We start from the raw sequence: 23001 nt of genomic DNA, 5'->3' as shown, positions 1-23001 counted from the left end.
CTCTTGGCTTTCGAGTCACAAAACCATCAAGGGTTCGAGGTGTTGGGTTATATCGGATTGTTAGAGCTGGAATTTCTTTTCCGGAATCAATGTCTATTATCTTTATTCGATGGATTGATAGATGTATGGCTCTATTCTGCCAGCAGCTAGTGGTGTAAGAACATATCGATGAGCGAATTTTGTTTGTTGTACTTTTTTTGTGCATCAATATTCGCGTGATGAGTTCTTCATGAGACCTCGGTGTTAGCATACATACTGCTACCTCACCATGACGTTACTTATGTTAATATTAAAATCATGACTTTCAAAATGTTCTACCAGTGGAATGTTTCACCAAGGCTGACAGCTCAAGGATAGTCCGAAAAGAGAAATCGCTCTATTGGAATGTTTTAATCATAGGGTTTGATATTGATGAGACGGGATATAGATTTAGGTATGAGATGCCCTAAAATAATTTCAAAAAGGGAACAAATCGAGGAAAGTGCAGCAATATAGCCTGCCCATTAATCTCCTCCCCGAAACAACAGGGGGGAGCAATAAAAATAAGAGGCAAAAAATAGAAAAACGAAATTGAAAAGACTGGGTGATGAGATCAGATTTGGATGTATTCGTCACGGCGAATGCTGACGCTTCTGTCTTTTGGCCCACTTTTGCTGAGTCTTCTTGTGCTTGAATCTTTCGACCGTTATTTCGGTTTGCAGTCGCACTTGGATATCCGACAATCTCTTGGAAATTTGGCTGTTTCTATCATGGGTGCTCATAAGAAGAGAATGCATCGATTTGCAGCATCGAGCTGCGGACTGCACATAGCTTGTCCCTTCACGAGTGTCGCCGGTAAGGAAGAGAATGCTGATATCCTGCAAGTCGGCTCGAAGATTATTGTGCTCTTCTAGCAGTTGCGAGCTTTCAGAGAGCAACTTTTCAACCTCGAGATCAACTTGCTGGAGCTCTGTAGCCATCTCTTCAATAGGGCCCTTTTCGATAGGCTCATCGGGGTGAGCAGCTATATAGTACGTGCATCGCCCATCATCGCCGCTGAAGTGACAGTTTGTGCATGCCGTCATATCGGGGCAGTCGGAAGCAACGACACAGTGAGCAAAAGGTCCTCCTAAGTGAGACCGACACGATGAACAAGCTGGTTCTGCTTTCGTCCCAACGACATAACCAAGTGCTGCCTCAACCTTTATTTTCTCCTCTGACAGCCTCGCATGAAAAGCTCCAGGCGTATAACCGCGTTGCATCCTGACAACTAGCTCACGCTGAGCTGGCTGCTTGTTCAGAGCAATTAGTGTTTCCGACTTCAGTATCTTGTCCTTTTTGGCACAGGGGAAATCCAGCCTCTTCAAGTAGGTGGCCCATGGGCCTGGCTTCACAGATTTCGTTCCCCATGAAGCTGATATTAGGCCAGTTGGAGGGAGATTCAGAGAAGTAGCTTTTTTTTGCTCATCCCTATACCAAATGTTAGTATCACAATACCAGTAGATTCGAGAGGAGACTGGTTGGACTTGCATGTCAGGCAGCATGATGAAGAGAAGATGGATGAAGAGATTGTCAAGGTGTACAGGAACACACGTTGGAAAGAGGTGAACAGAAGGAAGGAGATCGGGAAGGAAGAGAAAAGAGAGTATGATAAGTAGAAATGAGGCTTTGTTGGTGAGACGAAAAAGAACAACCCATGCATGTGGATGGAGAACCTTGCATTGGCTGGGAAGAGTCAACTCAATGGTGGAGAGTGAAAGAACAGTCCAAGAGAAAGTAATGGAACTTACAAGGATTTCCAATATGCCTCTGGGATGTCTGACTAGTACTATACATATTCCCACTTGTGCCCGGTTCTCTTTTGATCTAACATTCAGCCAGATTAGACCAACGTACTGGTAGTTGATCCTGTGTTAAATCGACACTTCATTTGATAATAATGCTAGCAATGCCATCTGTATATCTTGAAATTATTGGGTAAGACCTTTTTGAAATTGGCAGCAGTAGCAAATTTAAGTGGGCGGGGGAGATTTTGGTGGTTAGTTGATTGTGAGGATGTGGAAGGTCAACAGCGCAAGCTAGTATGGATGGAGATACCCTCCGTTCTTCTCTTCCGGCTTTCCTCGGTTGCGAACGACTGCTGCGTCTAGCTTGTTCCGCTCTTATGAAGCTGAAGTGCGCCATAAACCTTGCTAATGACCATAGCTAACGTTGTTTTGCCAAGCTTCATCCCCTTTGAAAAACCGGGCTTGCTCCAAGTCAACAATCCTAACTTTCCGTCTCCGCAGAAGAAGAAGTTATCAAATCCGTCGTCCTAATATTCCACTCTGCAGCCATAGAGAGTGCAAAGGGCATTCCACCATAAGTCAACTGGTTGAGATTCCAGCACGTCCGTTGAGAGATTTGATTTGCTTTCTGCGAGAAATTGCCCATGTGTGGAGTACTAGTGTGCATATGTGTAGTGCTATACATAATGACGACGACACCTGCTCTCCTAGTCAATTCTATAGGAATTTATCAAAATGGTACTACTATGCTTTGAACAAATATTCGAAGCACTTGAGTGTGTTATATTATGTATAACAAAAATCGTCGAGAAATGCCAAAATGGGCATTGCTGAGCCCAGACCGAGAAAGGATATTACCCAATAGCACAACAATCGGCAAATCATGATTTCGTGAGACATTACCACCTTCTGCTTCCCTTGACCACCTGACTCACTCTCGCATCCAGAAAAAATCTACATCTATTCAATGTGTTTACCCCAACAATTCTATCGTCGGATGTTGAAAATTCTAACCTTAATCCAGTCGAAGAGATCCGTGACCCTCGGCCTTGTCCAGCGCATCGGTAACTCGCGATCCGTCTCCCTCGAAGAGCATACTGTCATAGGTCACCGCACCTACGACACAGCCAAGAACAGGGGCGAAGAGAGGCACAAGGAAGTAGTAGCCAGCCGCCGTGAAAACTTCCCGACCATAGATGATGGCAGAGAACACCCTCGGACCAAAGTCTCGGGCGGGGTTGAGAGCCTGGATATCGCATTAGCATTACTGGCTTGAAATATCATTATTGATAGCCTGTTGGACTTACATAGCCGGTCTGCCAGCCCAACGCCGCTCCGATCATAAGCAACAGCAGAAAGAGAGAAAGATGGGGAGCAGTGAACCGCTGGGCATTTCCTGGGTTCGAAATGCTGAGGCATCCAAACATCAGCACAGCTGAACCTAACACCTCAGAAAACACAGCCTCCCAGTTCGACTGGAAGAACGAAGACGGGTACGTCGAGAAGATACCCGCCGAGTGATGTCCGGTCGGGCTCAAGATAGAACCACCGGGAATGGTGTATTCCGGGTCCCAAGCTTTGATGGCCGAAAAGTAGTTGATGTACACGATGACAGCTCCGACGAACCCGCCCAGGAACTGCGCAGCCAGCTTGCCTGGAATGGTCTTCCATTGACCGGGGGATGGACGCACAAGGGCTGTGCAGATAGTCACGGCCGGGTTAATGGTCGGGCTGGGATCAGACAGGAAGCTGGAGAGGCAGACAGCACTGGCCCAAGCGATGTTGATGGACAGCCAGGTGCCGTACTGATACTCAGATAGCAGGCATTGAGCGACAACGCCATCGCCAATCACGATAAGCAGGGCTGTGCCGAGAAACTCAGCCAGATACGGCTTCAACGCCCGACGAGAAATCATCGCTATGAATGATGGTGCTAAATCCTGGCAATTCAACCTACCCGGTGAAAACGAAAAAGTCGCGATGTTTACTCCGTACTCACTTTTCACTTAAAAAGAAAAGGAGGGGGTTGGGAACTATGATGTCATGGTGGTCGGTATTTCCAGATACGGGATGCCGATCTATCATAGCCGACTCTCTAGCGTATGGAGACATGCTGCAAGATGATGAAATTTTTGCAGATGGACCTACCAGTAGGAATCACCGATCGGGGCATACATAAGTTGCAATGTTAATGATCAACTGATGAAGTGAGTGATTTGCAATTTCAAGATAAACATCACCTACCCAGACTAGGGATCAAAGGGCTTTTCCAAGCATGATTTGCATTATTCTGCGTCCATCAACAAAAACGGATCCTTTCAACAGATAATTATGAAGGAAGGCTCGGATAGCCCGGAGCTTCATAAGAAGCACCGAAAAAGCCAACTCACCACACCGCAAATCAGATTCCCAACACTGTTTGGAATTTTTTAGCACTAAAACCAGACCCACCTGTCCCGGGCGGCACATTAGTGACTCGTGAGTCGTGAGCTTATAAGAAAGTGTTGCTAATAGACAGACGCCGGAACAATATCTATTATAATCAACACTGTTCCATCGACAAAGAGCTTGGAAAAGACCTGGCGAGCTCCCGTTCGGACTTTTGGTGTTATATGTGGCAGATCAGGATTGGGGACAGAGTACTCTCAATAGACGATTCACATGCCGTGTGATTGTTCTCAGGATCGGCACTCGAGCTGAAGCTAAAAGGTGTTGCTTCCCGTATAACCGGAGCTAGTGCGGACTCACGGAGTATCGCTACTGGTAGTAGTAGGTGGGGACGCGACTCTGTCACGACTCACGCCCAAACTGTAGTGTACCTCAGAGATTCAAAAGTCTTGTGGTTTGAATAGTTTAATATCCACACTCCCAGAGCGCCAAAAACCTTTGCAGACATTCCACACTCATGCACGCACTTCTTCCTCGTGTTTTTCAATTTTCATTATTTGTCTAGGTGGAAAACTCATTTCTACGCGTCTCGTTGGGCAAACTTCAATTCTCACTCATCTCTACACGTCTTTCATTTTCACCATCTTATCGATCAGTACCGCTAACAAGTTGTCCTTAACTCTCCTCATTTACTGATTCAACTAGGCACATTGTACAGCAGACCTTCAACCCCCGATATGATCTTGTCGAGCTACGGCCGGGTACTCACACAGGGCGGTTTTACATGAAGATTCTTACTGAAAGAATCTTGCGACACCTCAAGGCAAATGCGGAACAGTGGACGAAGAATATGAGAAGTAACAATCATGGACAACGGACGGTTTACAATATGGAAGCACTTCCGCGGATCAAAGCCAAGCTTACAGGCTGACCTTCAGGCAGCCACACAACTTTAACACAAGCTGCGATCCATTACCCGACTGTGTTGCATATGGTAAACCAGTCGCTGCTTGGCAACATGACCTTCCAAAGGTGCTCATCTGCAGGGTGTATCTGGTGCTTGGTGGTCGCCGCATTCTACTACCCAGGGGATTCTCAGCAGGTCATCACTCGAGCTCGCGCATCGAAGTTCCAAGTGGCGGATGGTTGCCACCAGGGGTTGAATACCCGTGGCCAAGGTCAAGGGAAAGGATGGGCAGAGCTATAATCACGAAAAGATTGAAGTACTCTGAATGAAATGAATGGGTCGTGTAAGATTCAATGTTGTGACTATACATCCTGTGATTCGTGACGCGAAGGCTGCCATGTACTTGGATCGGCGGTCGGTCTAAACATTCAAGTTTTGAATGTTGAAAGGTAAAACCCCATTGGGTCCTTGGTCTAACCTAAACACTGGTTTCCTCCACCCATCCAGCAGGTCAGCGGCTCACAGTGCCTGCAGGCGCTGACGTATCCTGCAGCGAGCCGTAATCCTAACCCGTTTAATCCATGCGAATGAGTGACAGCGCTTACCGATACTATATATAGCCTACCATGAGAGACTTAGACGTAGTACGATTTAAAGCAATCAGTCAACCGATGAAAATGCATGAGATCGTCCACATGTGCATGTTCCAAGGCCCAGGTATTTAATTCATTTGAATGTTGATCCAACATAGAACATTTGAACATTGAAGGTTGATGTTTGCATACTAGTAGGTCTTAGTGAATATTTTGAAAGTTTGAAAGAGAGTCTTGAAACCTTGGAACTCCATATTTTCAAGTTACGAACAGACAAAGATCTTCATGAAAAAAGGACATCTGGAGGAAACCAGAAAGGGAAATTGGTACACCACAATATTTGAAGTAAGCGGCAAGCCGGATAACTCCGCAGGGGGCGAGCGCACCACATGTGCAAGTTTGAGCGACCCGATTGGGAAATCGTTTCGCGGCTGCGGGAACGAATCAGGAAGCACTTACGATTTGGTCGCCTTGCAAATTAGGTTTGCACCGTTTAATCCAAGCTGCCCATCGAAATACCTGCCAAGCATGGAATAAGTTGAGTCGCAAAAGCTGCAGATGATCGCCGGGGCTGAGCCAACGAAACAATAGATCAAACTAGTAAACTCCTCGTAGATTTCGAATATTTAAGAATCTCAGTAAACCCCAGGTCTGATGGATTTTCATCAACAATTTACTTCCAGACATTCCACTTCTATTTTAAATGGGAATCATACCCTCACCACCATCTACCAAAACTTTATACGCTATGGGTTTGATTCGTGATGCTATCGGCACGGCACTTGGTTCCGATCAAGTAGCCAACGGCTTCAACGGGCCCAAGTTGCCTTTTGGAAACAAGGGCAGCAGCATCCGTGACATGAGACGCTCAGCACTATCCTCACCTTCTCGTCAAGGGTACATTTCCGAAATCAGTTACCAGAATGACAGGGGTTTGTACCCACCAGAGGACATGCAGAGAGGTATGGCAAGACAGCAGGGGTACAACGGTTATCAAAATCGAGGCCCACCACTACCTCCCCGCTGTGAGCCTCCTCCATATGCCAGCGATAACCAAAGCTGGTATCAAGAAGAGCCTTACAACGGCCAACGCTTTGACGAACAGCCTTACAATGGTCAACGCTTTGATGAACAGTCATACTACCAGCAAGGCCCCGTCCGAGACATGGGGTACCCGAGAGATATGGGGTATTCTAGTAGGGATGCTGGTTTCCGCCCGATCGCCTTGCCTCAGATTTCTTATGGTGACGGACAACCTTTCCTTCGAGGCTACTCAAATGAGCTAAGCAGATATGGCATCTCTGAAGCGGAGTTCATTCGACTTGTTGATGCCATCAATGTTGCAATTATTCCCAGTCCCGAGAACCAAATTTTCCAAAAGGGTGCAAATATCGCTGGATGGTTTGTGTAAGTTACCATATTGCCCCCTTTCCGGCGGTTTGTTGTGCTTTGGGTCCTTTGGCTAATGGATACCTCTTTTAGACCTGGTGCCGCCGGGATCGGTCTCGCGGTCGGACAGATTGGTGTTGGAATCGGCGCAGCAGTCGGTCACGCTTCTGTGGTCAATCGGAATCTGTCCAAGGCCAACCTTGATATGTTCTTACCAAACGGCCTTGAGATATGGTAAGTTTAAACCCGTGGACTCACCAGATCTTCGAATATGCTCTGACATTGTTGAACTATAGTATTGGAAAGACCAAAGATCTCGAAGCTGAACTCGGTCTTAACCCGGCTTCCTCACAATCCCAGTCTCTCTTCGGTGCAACACCAGGGCAAAGATGCGCACAGTACGGTGATATGATCGCACCTCTTTCTCAAGTTCTATCACCACTGGAACAGAGTGGCCGCAATGATCCAATTGCCAAGCTCGGCCGGGGCCTCGCTAGTCGGGGAGATCAAAAGAAGGTGCAAAAAGCGGAGAAAGATATGGCGAAGAAAGGAGGAAAGAACAAGAAGCTAGATTCTTTAGAAGGAGGGCTGAAATGGGTGAGTCTGGGCTTTGATTGGCAACTTATCCCTATTTTGACAATGACTAATCATATAACAGCTCATAATTCGGAAAGCTTCAGCAAATGCCGTGGCCCATTGGGAGCAAACCCTCGATCAAAGCAATGCTGCCATACAGCAAGAGAATAGAATGGCCGAGCAAAGCAGATATGGTCGGAGAAACTAAGGTGGTTGGAAACTTCGAGGTTAGCGCAACGACTTTGGAAATTGTGAAGGCACACCATTTCAGCCTGGATAATTATGATGGCTATGTATAAACGAAGTGGCGTATGAATTTGCACCGGAAGCATTAGACGGTTAGGTGGCGTTACGTTTGATTTGATTGAGACCAAAAAATGACAGAAAGTTCGAAATGTCACGAAATCTTTACCGCGCACCGAGGTCCCAGCATAAGTTTGCACAATAGGCTGGGGATTCCAAAGTAATTAATTCTTTGATGGAAATTTACATCGAAGAACAGATATTCTTCTGTTGGATTTTCATCATGTACGCTTGGACGCAAAATTTACCAAATGACGGACTAGATGACAGTAACCGTAACAACTCCCTAGTGAGAAAAAGTCAGCATAGCGTAGAGAGTGCACGGACACATAAGCGGTGCAGCGCGTTCGGGGGAAGGGCTAAATGGTCTAGAAAGTAGAGCAGCAAGAGTAGTCTCTTAGACGATAAAAAGAATGCAACCGTCCCGAAGATTTACTGCGCATTGCTAGGGTCATTGGAACAGCCCAACCTTTTCTGCATCATCTTTTGAAATGGTAGAAAGAAAGGGAAGAATTTGAGAAGGAATTGCAAGGTTGTAAGAGCAAAGTGTCCGGTCGCGGAAAGACTTAGTCTCATCATCCATGCAAATGTAATCCGTAAGATGAGCTAGAAGCATCTGGTGTGGGCAAAGTCACCAATAGGAGGAACGCATTCGATAATAGAATGGCCTGTGCAGGTCGCGGGATCTCGGGATCTCACCCGCCCTTCTCTAGCCGCGCATTAGCCACATAGTCTGCGCCAAATCTTTCTTCAAGCGAATCAGTAAATTACTCAACCAGGAATCAAATCACTATTGAGATAATTGTAGGCGACGAAGCCCTGGAGGTGAAAATAATGAAGATTGTAAGGTGAGAGGTGAAGCACTCAGGGATCAAGGATAGGGGTACATAGACCCCACTCTTAAACAACAAGCCCCTCTAGGATTGGCACATAAGCGCATTATGTACCCAGACTGCTGGGTCAAAGAATATGACGAGGCAACAAAAAAGGCAAGAACGGCAAATTTACGTAGTAGTATTGGACCCGGGTGTAAGCTAGTGGCTATGGAGATAAAAGAAGAAAAAACAAAGGGAAGAAAGAGCCGAAGCACTGGAGTCAGAGTAGAGAGACTACTACTAGTAATTTCTAAGAGTCCAGAGGGAAAAACAAAGAGCTAAGCCCAATTAGGCCGAGGGGAAAAAAAACCAAGTCTATCAAAATACGAGATGCACGTGACAGTCCCACTTCCAAAAGTACTTCAGAAGTACTTATAACACACTGCAACTAGAACCCCAGAACACCTACCCTGTCACTTATTGAGGGAAATATTGATGGATTCTTCTTCCATGGAGGAACTGTGAATATTGTGGAGTGGACTTGATTTCCGGCCCCGTTTCCGAGAAATTTCATTGGCAAGCACGGGAAAGCAGAAGCGACCGGCTACATCAATGCACGATAGATCAATCTCCTTCGAACCCGACAGTCTGGATACAAACCCAAACTCCACCCGAGTTGAGCTGAACAAGCGAGCCCATTGCAGGGAAAATGATTTTATTTATTTCGCGCCTTCTCCAATCCCCCCCGTGAATTTGTTACAACCCATTGTTTCTGTTTCTTGCACAATGATCTCTACTCAACACCAAGCCGGGCCTTCGCCATCACAACGAGCCCCATCCGAACCAGCCCCATCCGAGCCCACACCATCCGAGCCAGGCCCATCCGAACCAAACGCTTCATCCCAATCAACCTCATCTGTACCACAGGCCAACGCTGAGACTCCTGTCAATGCGCCCGGTCCAATTGTAGTCGATAATTTCACCGACGTATGTAGTAGATCCAAATCTTTTGCTCATAATAACCCCGAACTTAAATTTCTGTTATATCATAGGACTCCGACAGTGCATTCAGCGATGAGCTGTCCGATCTCACTTCGCTCTCGTCCAGCGTGCTCCAGTTTGAATATGAAAATGGTCGCCGGTATTGTAGTAACCGCTCTGTAAGTAGTCTTGCCCAACATATGCCCATGACGTTTGAATTAAAAAAAAAAAAAAAAAAAAACTGACCTCCTCCTAGGGAAATTACATGTACATTCACGCCACACTCTAAAAGCTACTGTCCAGGAAGACTGACCAATTTAGGATGCCGAATGATGAAGAGGAACAGGATCGAATGGATCTGGTAAGACATCACCCTTAGTGACTATTCTATGCTCATATACTGACTTTTCCCTCCAGACACACCACATGTATGTGAATTATTGCGTTTTTTCTTGATGAACAAACGTGGCTAACTAGACCGGTGCAGATGGTTGATGTTGCTAGGCGGCGAGCTTTACAATGCCCCTATTTCATCATCACCACAGAACATTCTTGACTTGGGAACCGGAACAGGCATCTGGGCCATGGATATTGCCGAGTAAGCTGACACCTCCACCCTCCAAATTTTCTACCAGCAATATTGACCATGAATGATAGAAAATTTCCCGGTGCCCGCGTTACTGGCACTGACCTGAGTCCTATCCAGCCTAATTGGGTGGTCCCAAATGTTGAATTTATCGTGGAGGATTTCGAAAGCGAATGGTCTCATGAACGTGACTATTTTGACTTTATCCATGCGCGATGTCTAGCAGGGTATGTCCATAATCCCGGCCCCCAGTATTAATCAAGGTGCCACTCTAACCCGCTGGACAGATGCGTGGCTGACTGGCCCTCGTTTATCGGTCGTATCTTCGACTCCGTCAAACCCGGCGGCTACTTTGAATCGCACGAGAGTGCCGTCTGGTGCTGGAGCGACGATGGCTCCCTCAAGGAAAATTGCGCGCTCATGGAATGGCAACAGTCCATGAAAATTGCCGGCGATAAGATCGGCAGAGAGCTGAATATCTACCATAAGCTGAAGAACTGGATGATCGAAGCTGGCTTCGAGGATGTTCAGTTATTGGTCTATGTGCTGCCTTTCTCACCCTGGCCCCGTGATCCTCATCTGAAAGCGTTGGGCAAGTACCAGGCAGTGCAGTTGCAACAAGCCATCGATTCATATTCCTTGCGTCTGTACACGCAAGTGCTGGGCTGGAGTCCAGATGTGGCCAAGATTCATAATGCTTTGGTCAAGGCGGAGCTACGTGATAAAAAGCTGCACGCCTATGTTCAAACGTACAGTTCAACCCCCTCCATTCGATTACCTGACTACGTATACTAATTTTATATGAGCAGCGTCGCCGTCCATGGGAGAAAACCTATGCGTTCTTAATCTTTTTTTTTCTTCTTTTTTCCCTTTTTTTCCTTCTGGGAATTAGCGAACGAACGCCGGATCGACGAGAAAGTTTGCCAACAGTAAGATATTGGGACAAATTTAGGAATTCTACTACCCATAGGAGTTATAACCGAATCAAATGATTAGGCATGCACCTATATTTCATGTGAACTATTATGTCAACGTCCTCTGTACAAACGTAAGTTGAGCTGTGAGATATGAACCTAAATGTAGGAAGATTGATTGATATGTATTTGTAACATTGAGTTCTAAAACAAAATTTAAATTATAAATGACATGTCAGATGGATGACAGGTGTCGTCGTTTCTGATACCCCTGCGCCTAATTACCTTGCATAAGCAGAAGGGGGCTCCACGCCTTCCAAACTCGGCCAGGCGAGGACAGAATGGCAGTCAAGGTTCCTCCCATCTCCTTGTGATCGCAATCCTCCTCGCCGTAGACACCATAGCCTTCCATCTCCTCATCAACATCATTTGCATCCATCTCCTCAAGCTCGGAGATTGCATACTCAGGCAACTCTACCTTGACCATGGAAGCTTCACTGGGTGTGCCATTACTATCCATGGCAAACAGCATGTACCATCCAGGAAGCAGAATACCAGCCTCGTTAGGAAGCTGTGCAGTGAAGACGTTTCCATCGTGAGCCTGCAGATCAAGAGGCACACGACGCTGGTCGGTGTTGACAGTGTGGGTGGTGGTTCCTTGTCGCACAAGAGCCGCTGATCCAACGAGGGCTTTGGTCTTGAAAGTCAAAACGTTGCCCACGCTGACTCGGGCATCAGCGCTGATGATAACGGGACGCTCTCTTCTTTCACCGTTGGGCTCAAGCAGGTAAGGAGGCGTGAAAATTTGCGCGTCGTAATGGTTCGCAGAGCAGTTTCCACAGAGACCACCTCCTCCATTCAAGACGGTCGCATCGGGCAGCAACATAGAGATACTGTGGTAGACTCGGACAAAGTTGTGGGCGTTGAGGAGTTCAAAGGTATCAGTCTCGGGATTGTAAAGTTCCGGCACGAATTGAGCCTTCTCCTCGTTGAATGGCTGTCCCCATGCCTGGCCACCTGCAATGAACACTTTGCCGTCGGGAAGAACCACAGAGGTATGGTAGACTCGGGGGAAGTTCATGCCGCCTTCATTCACGTTGTTGCCTCGTCCAGCAATCTTCACATCAGGGTCTTGAAGAGCGGTGTCCAAGGTGATGATGTGGGCGTTGTTGGATCCGAAAGATCCATCGTAAGACTCTTGGCCTCCAAAAGTGAGAATTTTGCCGCGAACAGCGTCAAACATGACAGCATTGCCCGACATGGAATCCAGATCATCTCCGCGTCGTCCGGCATATTGTGTGGTACCCTTTCCTTCGACAGTGTACCAGTGCATTCTCACACTGGGTCCGGCCTGGAGGACACTTCCATCCTTCCATCCAAATAGCCATGCGTGGTTGTCGGCGCGCCAGCGACCCAATCGGTCGTTGGTCAACATGTCGTTGACTCTTGCTCCGGAGCGAGTGTACCATTTTCCTTTATGGGGGTTGTACACCTCGCCGTTCTTCTCAGCCTTGTTACCGCCGCTCCAAGAGCCACCGATGGCAAAGATCCGACCGTCGGACAGGGTGGTTGTTGCGTGGTATCCTCGAGGCATGCGCATGTCAGGGCCAGATTCCCAGCCCGATCCATTGAAAATGCTTGTTCGGCCGGCATCTCCACCACCACTAACGACAATATTTCCGTCAAAGTCCATGGACATGCCCGGGCAGAACATGTCATGTTGGGTGTTTGCGACGACAGTCTGTTTAATAGACTTGGCCTTGGGGCTCCAGGTGGTAGTGAGGGTTTTACCACCGGGCGAGGCAAAGAACTGATCATCTGCCCAAGCAGACCAGAGAATGATCTCACCGTTCCTCTCCTGAGCAGCACCGACAGGGATAACGGGTAGATCGAGAGTTGGACCCCAGGCACCCTTGCCAGGCTCGATGGCGAGGGTATAGTCGGTAGCGTAGATACCAAGATTGACAATCATAGCAGGGTCACGCCACTGAGGGTAGTCGGGGTCTTTTGCTGGAGTCTCAGCGACAAGTTTCACATAGCGCGCAGCTGTGGGATTGAAGGCAGCAAGTTTCATGCCCTTGTTCTTTCCCCATGTGCCGTAAGCTACTGGCTCGCCCCAATCCAGCCCATTCTTACTCAGATAAACAAAGTGTTCGGAGATCTGACCCTCGGTGGCATTTTCATCCAAGCGTGGCAGCATTGTCAAGCCGCTGACATAGTGAATCTCCTTGAGATCAACTGAGATCCACGGCTGTCCGTTGCCTTGAGTGTCACTCTCCCAATAGGTGTCGCCCTTGCCGTCAGTGGCGTACTCGCAATTGCGTCTCCATTTGTTGCCAGTGCAAGTCACACGGAAGGGTTTGAGGTCGAGAAGAGTCGAATTGACAGGGGGTGACTGCCATTGGATAGCGCCCGAGACAAGACCGTTGACTTCAGGACTGTTCTCTTGCGTCGATTCGTAGGAGTACTCGGTGGACTTGTGAGCGCCGACAGAGACAGCTCCGAGAAGGAGGCTGGCTGTGTATGGGACTTTCATTGTGAAAGGATGAACAACTGAATGCTTGCATCGTATACGGCCAGTTCTTCATGGGAGAACTTATAATGGGAAGGCGGCTGGGGTTTCCACGCAAAGCTCAACATGCAACATGAGAATAGGAAGCTAAAGCGAGGACGATCGGAAGGAAGTGGAGCTGAGTGAAGAAGCTAGGGATCAGCATGCCGCAGTATGTGTACAGCAACCTAGTGCGAACCATGTGGGCTTCTGCATATGGGAGTGGAATGCGATCATCGGGATTCTCAGCTGGTGGGTTTCTTCGCCGGGAGTAATCATCCGGCACTTTCCATTGTTTTGGTTGGCTCCGTAAAGGCCCCCGCTCTATCTGCGCTATTGAAAAAGCTGCAGGAGTTCGTATGTTTATCTTTGCCGAAACAGATCCTGCACCCTGAGTCCTGATCCAGATGTCGATTGACCAATCTTCACAGATCGGCGACTATGTACACTAAGTTAACTTTTTGTTGATCTTCCCGAGCTCAACTTCCAAGGTTCAGTTCAGCCCACAGCCAATGCCACAATATACTACAGTACGGAGTATAACATCATTGTACGGGGAATTACGGAGCCCAGTTGGGCTTTTTTTCTCCCCCCCACCCCCCCGAGTGCTGAAGATTTGAATTTATTCCGGAAGTTTCTTTCGCGGTGAAAAAAACACAGTAACTGAAGCACTTCGTACGTCATAGCGGTGAACATATACATACATGCATGTATGCACCACAGGTTAAAACCCCCTTCAATCGACGCGCCTCCCTTTCAAGGTTCCAGATTTGAAGCGTACATACATTTAACTCCCGAATTCTGTGCAGACATGTGCATTTTCAGGGGGCACCTGTTTCATTTGACATCATCCCGAGGTCGTATGCCTCCAGATGTCCCAACCTTAGCAGAATTATGTAATAATCATGAAATGTCACTCAAGGTGATAGCACCCTTATCCGTAATATTGAACCAATAACATTCCATGGTTGAGAATGATCGGACTTTGACCGTAGACAACACATCCGAATAGAGTGCAAGACTGAGGCCCCTGCACGGCACGAAATTCCTTGATGTTGACTCGGCTCGCCGATCTACTCCCCGGGGAGAAAACGCCAACATGATCCGGCGCTGGATCGGCACTTTCTATTGCATAATGACCCACGTGTGTCTCAGATACCGCCACTTGCTGGGCCTTTGAACGCCAGGTCGTCATTTGGAACGGATCGAATCAACGACAATTGTTTCGTAGTCAGTGTATCCTGATTTGATCTTATTTTGCAGATCGCAGTATCTCGATTCTCAACAAAGATCATGCCCGGGGGTAAGCGATGGGAGTCCAGACCCACAAGGGCGGGCCCGTGCCAGCGGTCCGGAACCTTCTTCGGTGTGACTTTTCACTTGGCAACTTGGGACTTTCCAAGGTTATTACTAGTAGTAGTTTAGTAGTTATTACTGTGTTCGTCTTTATCTACACTGCACCATCGCGAATTGCCCAATCAGACATCTGGATGACGCTCAACTCTAAAAAAATTCGGACATCATCTGTCGGAAAAAAAATTAGTTGGCTTCAGCTCCACCTTTCAGCCTAGTGAATTGAGCAATGGGCGAGGGTTAAATGAGCATTTGAAATAGTGGGTTTCCACTGCCACTGTACATTAACATTGTCGAAGATTTGATTTGATGGTATTAGTGGGTACAGAGACGATAGCTCGAACTTTGGTGTTTCTTCATCCACTGCTGAGGGGTTCATTTACTAGTTCGTACACCATCGCCTTGGCATGATCCTGCCCCTACAATTCCAATGGCAAACCAGATCTACACAAGCCGGCTGGGGCGGCATGAGACCCGCTTACCATCAGCGAGAAGCTCAAACAGGCTGTGTTAATGGTGACCTCACAGATCGGTATGTGTAGAAGGAAAGTGAAGCGAGAATTGATAGATGGAATCTATCAAGTCGGGATCCGTGATTGGAATTGAGGTGTTGTCATTGGACATCTTGTGTGGTCCAATCGAAGCACGGGGAAAAAAACTTTAGAAGATACTGTTGGTCGGGAGAGAAGCATAAAAACTCCCAGCTCTCCTCATGAGTTTCCATCAAATCATTTCTTCCAAAAAATCGTTCAAAAGAAGATTGCAGTGATGACTCTCAATCCTGTGAATAAAAGCAACATCCAGGGTGGCATCTGGCCACGCATGCCAAAGGAGTTTGAGTCCTACCTCTTCTACAAGATTACCGACATACGAAGATTCCGCAATGATCTCAGAGACTATATCAGCAACATCACCACCGGTTTGGATTGCGAAGCCCGCCTAGCAAATATCAAAGCTGCCCAAGATGCAGGTGTTCCCAGAAAGGTTCACATGTCGGGTGTGAATGTTGCATTCAGCCAGAAGGGGCTACAAAAGGTATATTTGAAGTTTTCGATTCCCGAGATTGATGGGTCGAGCAATTTGAAGATACCCATGCTAATACAAAATTCAAAAACAACCAGTTGGGCAGAGCCGAGCTTGATGACGGCTTGTTCGAGAAGGGCATGTACAGCGACCTCGTTTTCGAGGGTGCTGATGCCCCCGAAAGACTACTTCCGGAATTCAAACCTCCGCCTGGACACAACTCCGCCAAAGATGATGACAGTTGGCGCTGTGACTTGGTCTTTATTGTGGCTGCTTCAAGCGATCAGAACCTGAACGATGGCATTGCGAAACTTGAAACCAACTTCCACTTGAGAGATTTCAACAAGAGAAGTCTCGAGTTGGTGGTCGCGAAACATGGACAGCGTCGACCAGGAGAGCTTCGCGGCAGAGAGCAGTAAGTTCTGGTTTCGTCATTGAAACACACATAAGGCGCTTTTCTGATTGATGATGCAGCTTCGGATTCGAAGATCACATTTCGCAACCTCAGATCCAGGGCCTTGATCCCGAGCCCAAGAAAAACGAGCCGCTTTCGTGCCCTCCAGGGTAAGACATCTTGAAGCTTGGAATTATTTGAATTCATGTAAGCTGACATAGTCAGATATATCTTCGTTGGTCACGACGGCGATCCGAGACAGCACAAAATGCCGCCTTGGTCTTATGAAGGCAGTTTCCTGGTTTTCCGCCAGATGGACGAGAAGGTTCCCGAGTTCAACAAGTATGGCTCCCATTTATACCGACCATGAAATTCCCACTTACGCTTCTTAGGTTCGTCAAGGAAGCCGCAAGCAAGATCCCCAATTATCAGGGAGATAACGGCGCCGAGAAATTGGCAGCTCATATGATGGGACGCTGGAAGAGTGGTATGTCGATGTTATCTTCCTTGCCATACGCATAACGTTAATATCGCTTAGGCGCGCCCGTGGCTTTGACACCCGACAAGGATGACCCAAGTATGGCAACAAGAAACGATTTCGATTTCCGACCTAAGCAGAGCATTTTGGGTTGCCCCTTTGCCGCCCACGCCCGCAAGATGCGCCCCAGAGCCGATCACAAGCGCGATCTTGGAAAGTATGACGATGACCTCGTGGCCGGGCAATTTACCGATCCACAGGTGCCCGGTCCTGAGAACCCTCCGGATGAGGAAGTCGACAGTGACGAGGAGCCAGATCAGGAGCCTGATAAGGAAGATGCTAGCGTAATCCTGCGCCGTGGTATCACTTTTGGCCCCGAGCTTGGAGCCGACGAGACGGAAAAGACACTCAGAAGCCGTGGTATTTACTTCACCTGCTATCAGAGCGATATTCGGGATGGCTTCAATTTCCTCATGACCCGTAAGTCCCCCTTTTTACCACTCAATTTAAGCATTGTTGACAATTGTAAAGGATGGGCAAGCAACAGCGTTTTCCCGACGTCCAAGAAGAGAACGCACCAGGATGGCCCTGGAATGGATCCATTTATCAACCAGAGACAGCGCAAAGATCATCCTGAGGGTCACATCAGTTTATACGACGGATTGGATCCGGAGAAGACACACAAGCTTGAACTTGGTACCAGTCCTTGGGTGGACCAGCGGGGTGGTGAATATTTCTTTACCCCGTCCATCCGAGGTCTGCACTGGTTCTGCAATAGTGTATAGAGGGAACATGGTTCTTACTGATATATCAATGACTTGTTCCAATATACATAGTACTTTTGAGGTTCGGACTTTGACCAATTTGAAACATTTGAAATGTTTGACAGATCTTAGTACATAGTACCCAGTAGAGTTGTGGGCAACAATGGCGTTGTTGAAAAACATTGAATCCACATGCAGTTGTCAGTCAAATGAAATTTCACTTCACGTAACAAATCATTCAGTCAGTTGTATTTGAGCTTGGATGGTGAGTGAATAAGTCTAGAGTACATCTGGTACACACCTGTATTTGGTGTCTACCGCTGGATTTTCACTAGGAATAGACTAGTCATATGATGAAAGAGAGCCCAATGAAATAAAGTCTTATTTAGAGAGAAGCTATGGTGAGGAGCATGGAGAGGTATGGCTCTGATATCGAGTCAGCATTCCTTCAAAATCCAACTCAAGACAACAAAGAACAGGAAGTTACATGTCGCAGGCCATCAAAACAAACAGGACACCACAAGTTACAAGCCATAATATGATACACGAGAGGACGCAGCAAAAAATCGATTCAAGAGCCGGTGACACGATTCCTTCAATCGCTGGATAGTGGCGAGAAAGGCCGCAGCACCTCTGGAATTCTCAATATGCGACCGCAGATCGTTGATTAAAACAGAGCGCCAAAAGTCATGATCAGAAGCCAGAGCAGCAATCGTATGAAATCTTCAGCAGCCATCGAGAATATTCCACATTATTCTCAACAAACGCTGAAGAGGCCATAGAACAGCTGATCCAGAAATCGAACATGGCCTCAACAAAAAAACCTCCTCGATGAAGGAGTAAAAAAAAGAAGTGCAGGTGCCTCTGACTAGTAGGTACACTCAGGGGAGTGAACATAGTCGACACACTGCGAAACACGAATTTTCCTAACATTTAAATGACTTTCCATGGCAGTAGCGAGAATGAATACAGGGCTTCACCCTCTTGCTGCCTTGTACTCAACATCCAGCCTCGACGTGATGTTTTCCAGAGTGCTGTGGATGCCAATCAAATTCAAACCACAACTCCTGAATCACATCTGACACGCCTGAAAAATGCCAGTATTCTATTCGTGGGTGATCAGATTGGATGATGTTTCACGACAAGTGTGTAAAGGACGTCGTCCCTACTAACTGTCGTTACTCCAACAGAGCACAATTAATTATCTCCAGTTGTTTCGCCGCGCTGGCCGCGGGTGGGTGATGTTTCGCGACAAGTGTGTAAAGGACGTCGTCCCTACTAACTGTCGTTACTCCAACAGAGCACAATTGATTATCTCCAGTTATTTCGCCGCGCTGGCCGCGGGTGGGTGATGTTTCGCGACCGTTTACAAAGGGGCTGATTCGCTCGCCCTTTGGATGCTGAGGGGCTGATTCGCTCACCCTCAGCTGTCACTACTCCAACAGAGCACATGTTTTCCAATTTCCAGTTTTTATCACCGCACTGGTCGCGGCTGGTGATGTTTCGCAACCGAGTGCAGAGGACGAAGTCCCTAGCTGGCGCTACTCCAGTAGAGCACAAGACATTTGTTCGCCGTGGGGCACGTATGGGCACGTACCCCAAAGCATTGACCACTTTTGCCAGGTGTTTTACCTTTCTCCGCACAAGAGAAAGGGAGACAACTCGTCCAACTTAATCATCACCGCCACCTGACCAACATCATGCAGCCACACTCAACATGTGTCTACCTGGTGTCTTATCAGAATGGAGGCTAAGAGGACGTTTTCGGAGTTCTCTGGAAGGAAGGCTGAACAGGAGAGCCCGGGCGGGGGTTTTAAAGGGGTGTCAAGTGTTCGGATAAACTGTTCTTCAAATTTCCGGCATCATACAGCTTACATTACCATCCCTTGCATGCAGATTCTAAATCTCCACTAACGCACATTTAAATAGTGGTAAATAATGTACAAAAGAAAATTCCTGTATCAATCAATTAAGCAAACTCTGTAAGCATGTCGGATAATTTCGCCTCAAAAAACCCAGAAACCTTGCAAAAAGGTCATGACAGGTACGACTACTACTTTTCGGGTGTTCTAAATCAGTACTGGAGGATGATTGATAGTAAACACAGGTCATATGACGTGCTAAGCCTAATCGGGATGTTTTATTTTCCTGCCAAGGGGGGGCTGGCAGAAAAAGTGGTCATGTAATCTTTTAATGAACTTAAGAATGTACTTGAAAAAGGACTTGAGAAGAGGTTACATAGCTAGAATTTCTGCCTGCATGTTGTTTCCTTAACTACGGATCAATATAAAGTTACTAGTATATTATTTTAGTAACAATTTTTCATGTCATAGCCTGAAGATCTAGGTATTAAGGTTTTGGTGCCTGGGGGATCAGGTAGCAAGGCTGTTAGAAGGCGGTGAGATCTTCGAAAACGGTGAAAGAAAGCGGTCTAGAGCTGTTTTGCTGCCCGAGGCAGATTCAGGCAGATTAGGGCATCAACGCGCCCCGATTGGGATTAGTGCATCACGTAACCCGTGTGACACGTGAGCATGAGACTCAAGTGACCGTTTAGATTAAACCCCTAGTTAAATCACTTCAGAGGAGCGCTCTTTCAATCCTGGTTCCAAGATTGGTTTGAAAAAATGGAATAGCCTTCAAGGTTCAAAGGTAATGCTATCTATTGGTTTAGCCAGTCCATCCTCTCACCAACATCTGCTTGCCATTTCGCGAATGTGAACCCCCCTGAAGCCTGAACCCGGTTTGGAATCCAAACAACGTCACTCGTTCGATCTGGCATCAGCTTATGCAAAGTTTGACTGTTCCGAGGACTTGAAAATAGAAGCTTGAAAATACAACTGTATTTATCCGTTTCTTGGACGATTTCAACCAGTTTCGACACCGTCAAAATACTTTCTTCAAGGAGCGCGGTGCCAGTTTCAAAAGTTGTGACTGATTCGATGATGCAGAAAACCAGAGTATCAGAAGGAAGCTCATGAATAAGGCGATGAAAAACTTGGCATAGGGCACTGACATCCGCGAGCTGTATTTTTGGTATTTGATCGAGTGTTTTCAGACTGAATTCGGGGTATGCGATTAGAAGTTGCGAGATCAAGCTTCGCATGAGACCAACTACTCCTGTATCTCGATCTTCACGGCGACGATGCGCCCCACAAAAAAATGAAAGAGCTATTACCTGGTGATTATCGTATGCGGTGATAGATTCCACCAGTTTCGCAAATGTGAATGACGAGACCCTCTCATCGCCGGAAGAGTTGCAGTTGATAAATAGCGCTGAGGAGTTGGACGTAATGATCCAGGTACTAAGCTTGGTTGATTGTATGATCGTGGCTATTCGGTCTTGCTCAATTCGGGAAATCCTCCAGACCTCTCGTAGACTGGTTGAAATATCCCGGGCGATGATCAAGTTGTCATAATTCAAGGCTTCAAGGCAGTCATCTCTTGCTTTCAAGTACTCTGCTCTCTGAGAATTAGCCTCCAGCCATGCAAGGGATTGGTTTGACAAATGAACTGTACGTTTTAATGTCCTTTGACGGATAGCCGCATTGCTGGCAGGGAGAATGGGGCCCCTAACTGTGAGTTGTTAACAGGGATTGATAATGAGAGATAAACTAAAAATGTTGGCCACAAACCTTGACGCGTCTTGAAATCCACTCGGCCGTTGCCCGCCAGAAAATTGCGACATATCGCTTCTGTCAGATTCGAGATTTGAGCTTTCATCAAATTGACTTCGCGCTGATTGTCCGTGGTTTTAAGCTGAATCTGGTCCAAACGCCCAACGAGAATCTCCTGATCATCGCGGGATTGAATATCATGAGCTAAGAGTATCATGTTCGTTTCTTTGCCCATTTCAAATGACGAAATTTGAGCTGATTTGTCAAAACGAGTAGATTTCTCTCGTAGATCTTGTATCAGAGAACTCAGCTTCATGCCATAAGATTCCTGCTTAAGAACGGCCTTGGCAGCTTTGACTGTAAGGAAAGGTCAGGATAAAACAAAGACATTTCTAATCAAACGAGGATAGTCAAGATACCTATTGAATTCTGCGAATACCAGTTTACAATATGGTGAAGAATCCCGATCGTGCTAATGTAGAGCTCCAAGGCCCATTGGCGCAGTTCTTCGGATGTTTCGAATATCTTCAAAACACGATTAATGCATGTGAGTAGTGAGGGGATCTCAGTCAAGGCACTCAATATTTCTTGGCGCATATCGGCCAACCGAGCAGAGGCCTTTTGTGAAGTTAGTTTTAATCTTGTATTTTCAAGGATTGATGAAACATTTGAAGGGGTGGATACAAACCCTCACTATGAGCTTTAGACCTCCACTGAGTACAGATGACCAGTCTGATCCAGAAGGTAACAGGCCAAGCCAAGAATCAAATGCTTTGTTGTTGTCACCAAATTTGTGGAATCCTTTCCTTATCTTATTCCAAGCCCGTGAGTCGGAGTTGTATACTTCTGAGGCTTTATTAACTTCCGCCAGGACATCTTCCCAAGTATGCTGGTCGGAAATGATAAGATCCGTCCGGAATTTTGCACCATCGATGGTTTTTCCATAAGCGACCAAGGCGGCCTGGAATCTTTCGCGTTCGTGTGTGGCCTCGACACTCAAATCATTTCTGGAGATTGTCAGAACTTCCACCAAAACGCGGGTAAACAAAGCGAGCTCCTCAGATCTGAAAGCATCGAAAGCAGGATGCACGCCTCGTTGTATTTTTCTGCGCATGTATCCTCCAACCAAAGTACCCAGTCCATGGTTCGATGGACGACCCTTGACCGTAGGGGAGTCTACCATGATAACGTTGAATGAGTCGTGTCTGAGCGCTTGAGTTGTGTCGTATAGCGCTGATGATATTTTATGTATGGGGCAGTTGTAAGTAATTCTCTCTTTTTCCCCAAGGTTTCACCAAAAACCTGCTTCGATCGCGCAAAACCTATCAAAGTCGCTGAAGGAAATGGACTTGAGACAGCTCAACCATGAATAAAAAAAAACAATTTGGGAGGACAATAAGGCCTGCTCTTGGGTGTGTTCTGTTCCAAGGTTGATTTATCTCAATCTGATTAATCAGTAACTCCAAGCACTAGAAGATGCGTGCACAGCCTTGAGCCACCCAAGAGCCTCAGCTGATGAATACTTATGGCCCCGGTGGACGGAAAGCGTGCTTTGACATTTGGTTGCTCTTGATTCCGGTGGCCTGAACGCATATTCTGACCAACT

The 23001-nt window shown here is 47.0% G+C and overlaps 8 protein-coding genes across 8 annotated transcripts; 4 read left to right on the top strand and 4 right to left on the bottom strand.

Annotated features, from left to right (window-relative positions):
* Window positions 1-611: 611 nt before the first annotated feature.
* Window positions 612-1523, bottom strand: N7466_001828 (DUF3716 domain-containing protein; the record flags this gene model as incomplete). The annotated part of the gene is made up of 2 exons (XM_057161226.1): window positions 612-1449; window positions 1477-1523. The coding sequence occupies 2 exons, from the start codon at window positions 1521-1523 to the stop codon at window positions 612-614; spliced, it is 885 nt and encodes a 294-aa protein (XP_057024511.1).
* A 1258-nt stretch (window positions 1524-2781) lies between these two features.
* Window positions 2782-3682, bottom strand: N7466_001827 (uncharacterized protein; the record flags this gene model as incomplete). The annotated part of the gene is made up of 2 exons (XM_057161225.1): window positions 2782-3012; window positions 3074-3682. 2 exons carry the CDS (start codon window positions 3680-3682, stop codon window positions 2782-2784), a joined length of 840 nt encoding a protein of 279 aa, XP_057024510.1.
* Window positions 3683-6357: 2675 nt separating this feature from the next.
* Window positions 6358-7065, top strand: N7466_001826 (uncharacterized protein; the record flags this gene model as incomplete). The annotated part of the gene is made up of 1 exon (XM_057161224.1): window positions 6358-7065. One exon carries the CDS (start codon window positions 6358-6360, stop codon window positions 7063-7065), a length of 708 nt encoding a protein of 235 aa, XP_057024509.1.
* Window positions 7066-7119: 54 nt separating this feature from the next.
* Window positions 7120-7827, top strand: N7466_001825 (uncharacterized protein; the record flags this gene model as incomplete). Its single annotated transcript, XM_057161223.1, has 3 exons — window positions 7120-7277; window positions 7340-7640; window positions 7702-7827. The coding sequence occupies 3 exons, from the start codon at window positions 7120-7122 to the stop codon at window positions 7825-7827; spliced, it is 585 nt and encodes a 194-aa protein (XP_057024508.1).
* Window positions 7828-9523: 1696 nt separating this feature from the next.
* N7466_001824 (class I SAM-dependent methyltransferase) lies at window positions 9524-11150 on the top strand (the record flags this gene model as incomplete). The annotated part of the gene is made up of 9 exons (XM_057161222.1): window positions 9524-9724; window positions 9790-9897; window positions 9975-9985; window positions 10040-10079; window positions 10136-10146; window positions 10206-10316; window positions 10376-10531; window positions 10592-11053; window positions 11114-11150. 9 exons carry the CDS (start codon window positions 9524-9526, stop codon window positions 11148-11150), a joined length of 1137 nt encoding a protein of 378 aa, XP_057024507.1.
* A 345-nt stretch (window positions 11151-11495) lies between these two features.
* On the bottom strand, window positions 11496-13754 carry N7466_001823 (uncharacterized protein; the record flags this gene model as incomplete). Its single annotated transcript, XM_057161221.1, has 1 exon — window positions 11496-13754. One exon carries the CDS (start codon window positions 13752-13754, stop codon window positions 11496-11498), a length of 2259 nt encoding a protein of 752 aa, XP_057024506.1.
* A 2190-nt stretch (window positions 13755-15944) lies between these two features.
* N7466_001822 (Dyp-type peroxidase) lies at window positions 15945-17802 on the top strand (the record flags this gene model as incomplete). Its single annotated transcript, XM_057161220.1, has 7 exons — window positions 15945-16192; window positions 16252-16560; window positions 16620-16709; window positions 16765-16881; window positions 16932-17026; window positions 17078-17497; window positions 17549-17802. The coding sequence occupies 7 exons, from the start codon at window positions 15945-15947 to the stop codon at window positions 17800-17802; spliced, it is 1533 nt and encodes a 510-aa protein (XP_057024505.1).
* Window positions 17803-20440: 2638 nt separating this feature from the next.
* Window positions 20441-22578, bottom strand: N7466_001821 (uncharacterized protein; the record flags this gene model as incomplete). The annotated part of the gene is made up of 4 exons (XM_057161219.1): window positions 20441-21354; window positions 21414-21752; window positions 21815-22013; window positions 22084-22578. 4 exons carry the CDS (start codon window positions 22576-22578, stop codon window positions 20441-20443), a joined length of 1947 nt encoding a protein of 648 aa, XP_057024504.1.
* Window positions 22579-23001: the final 423 nt, after the last annotated feature.

The sequence above is a fragment of the Penicillium verhagenii genome (genome assembly GCF_028828195.1).
Source record: "Penicillium verhagenii strain IBT 33310 chromosome Unknown utg000003l_segment0_segment0, whole genome shotgun sequence".
NCBI lineage: Eukaryota > Fungi > Ascomycota > Eurotiomycetes > Eurotiales > Aspergillaceae > Penicillium > Penicillium verhagenii.
The sequence above is the reverse complement of the archived record's forward strand: the minus strand, read 5'-3'. Positions and strand labels throughout refer to the sequence as shown.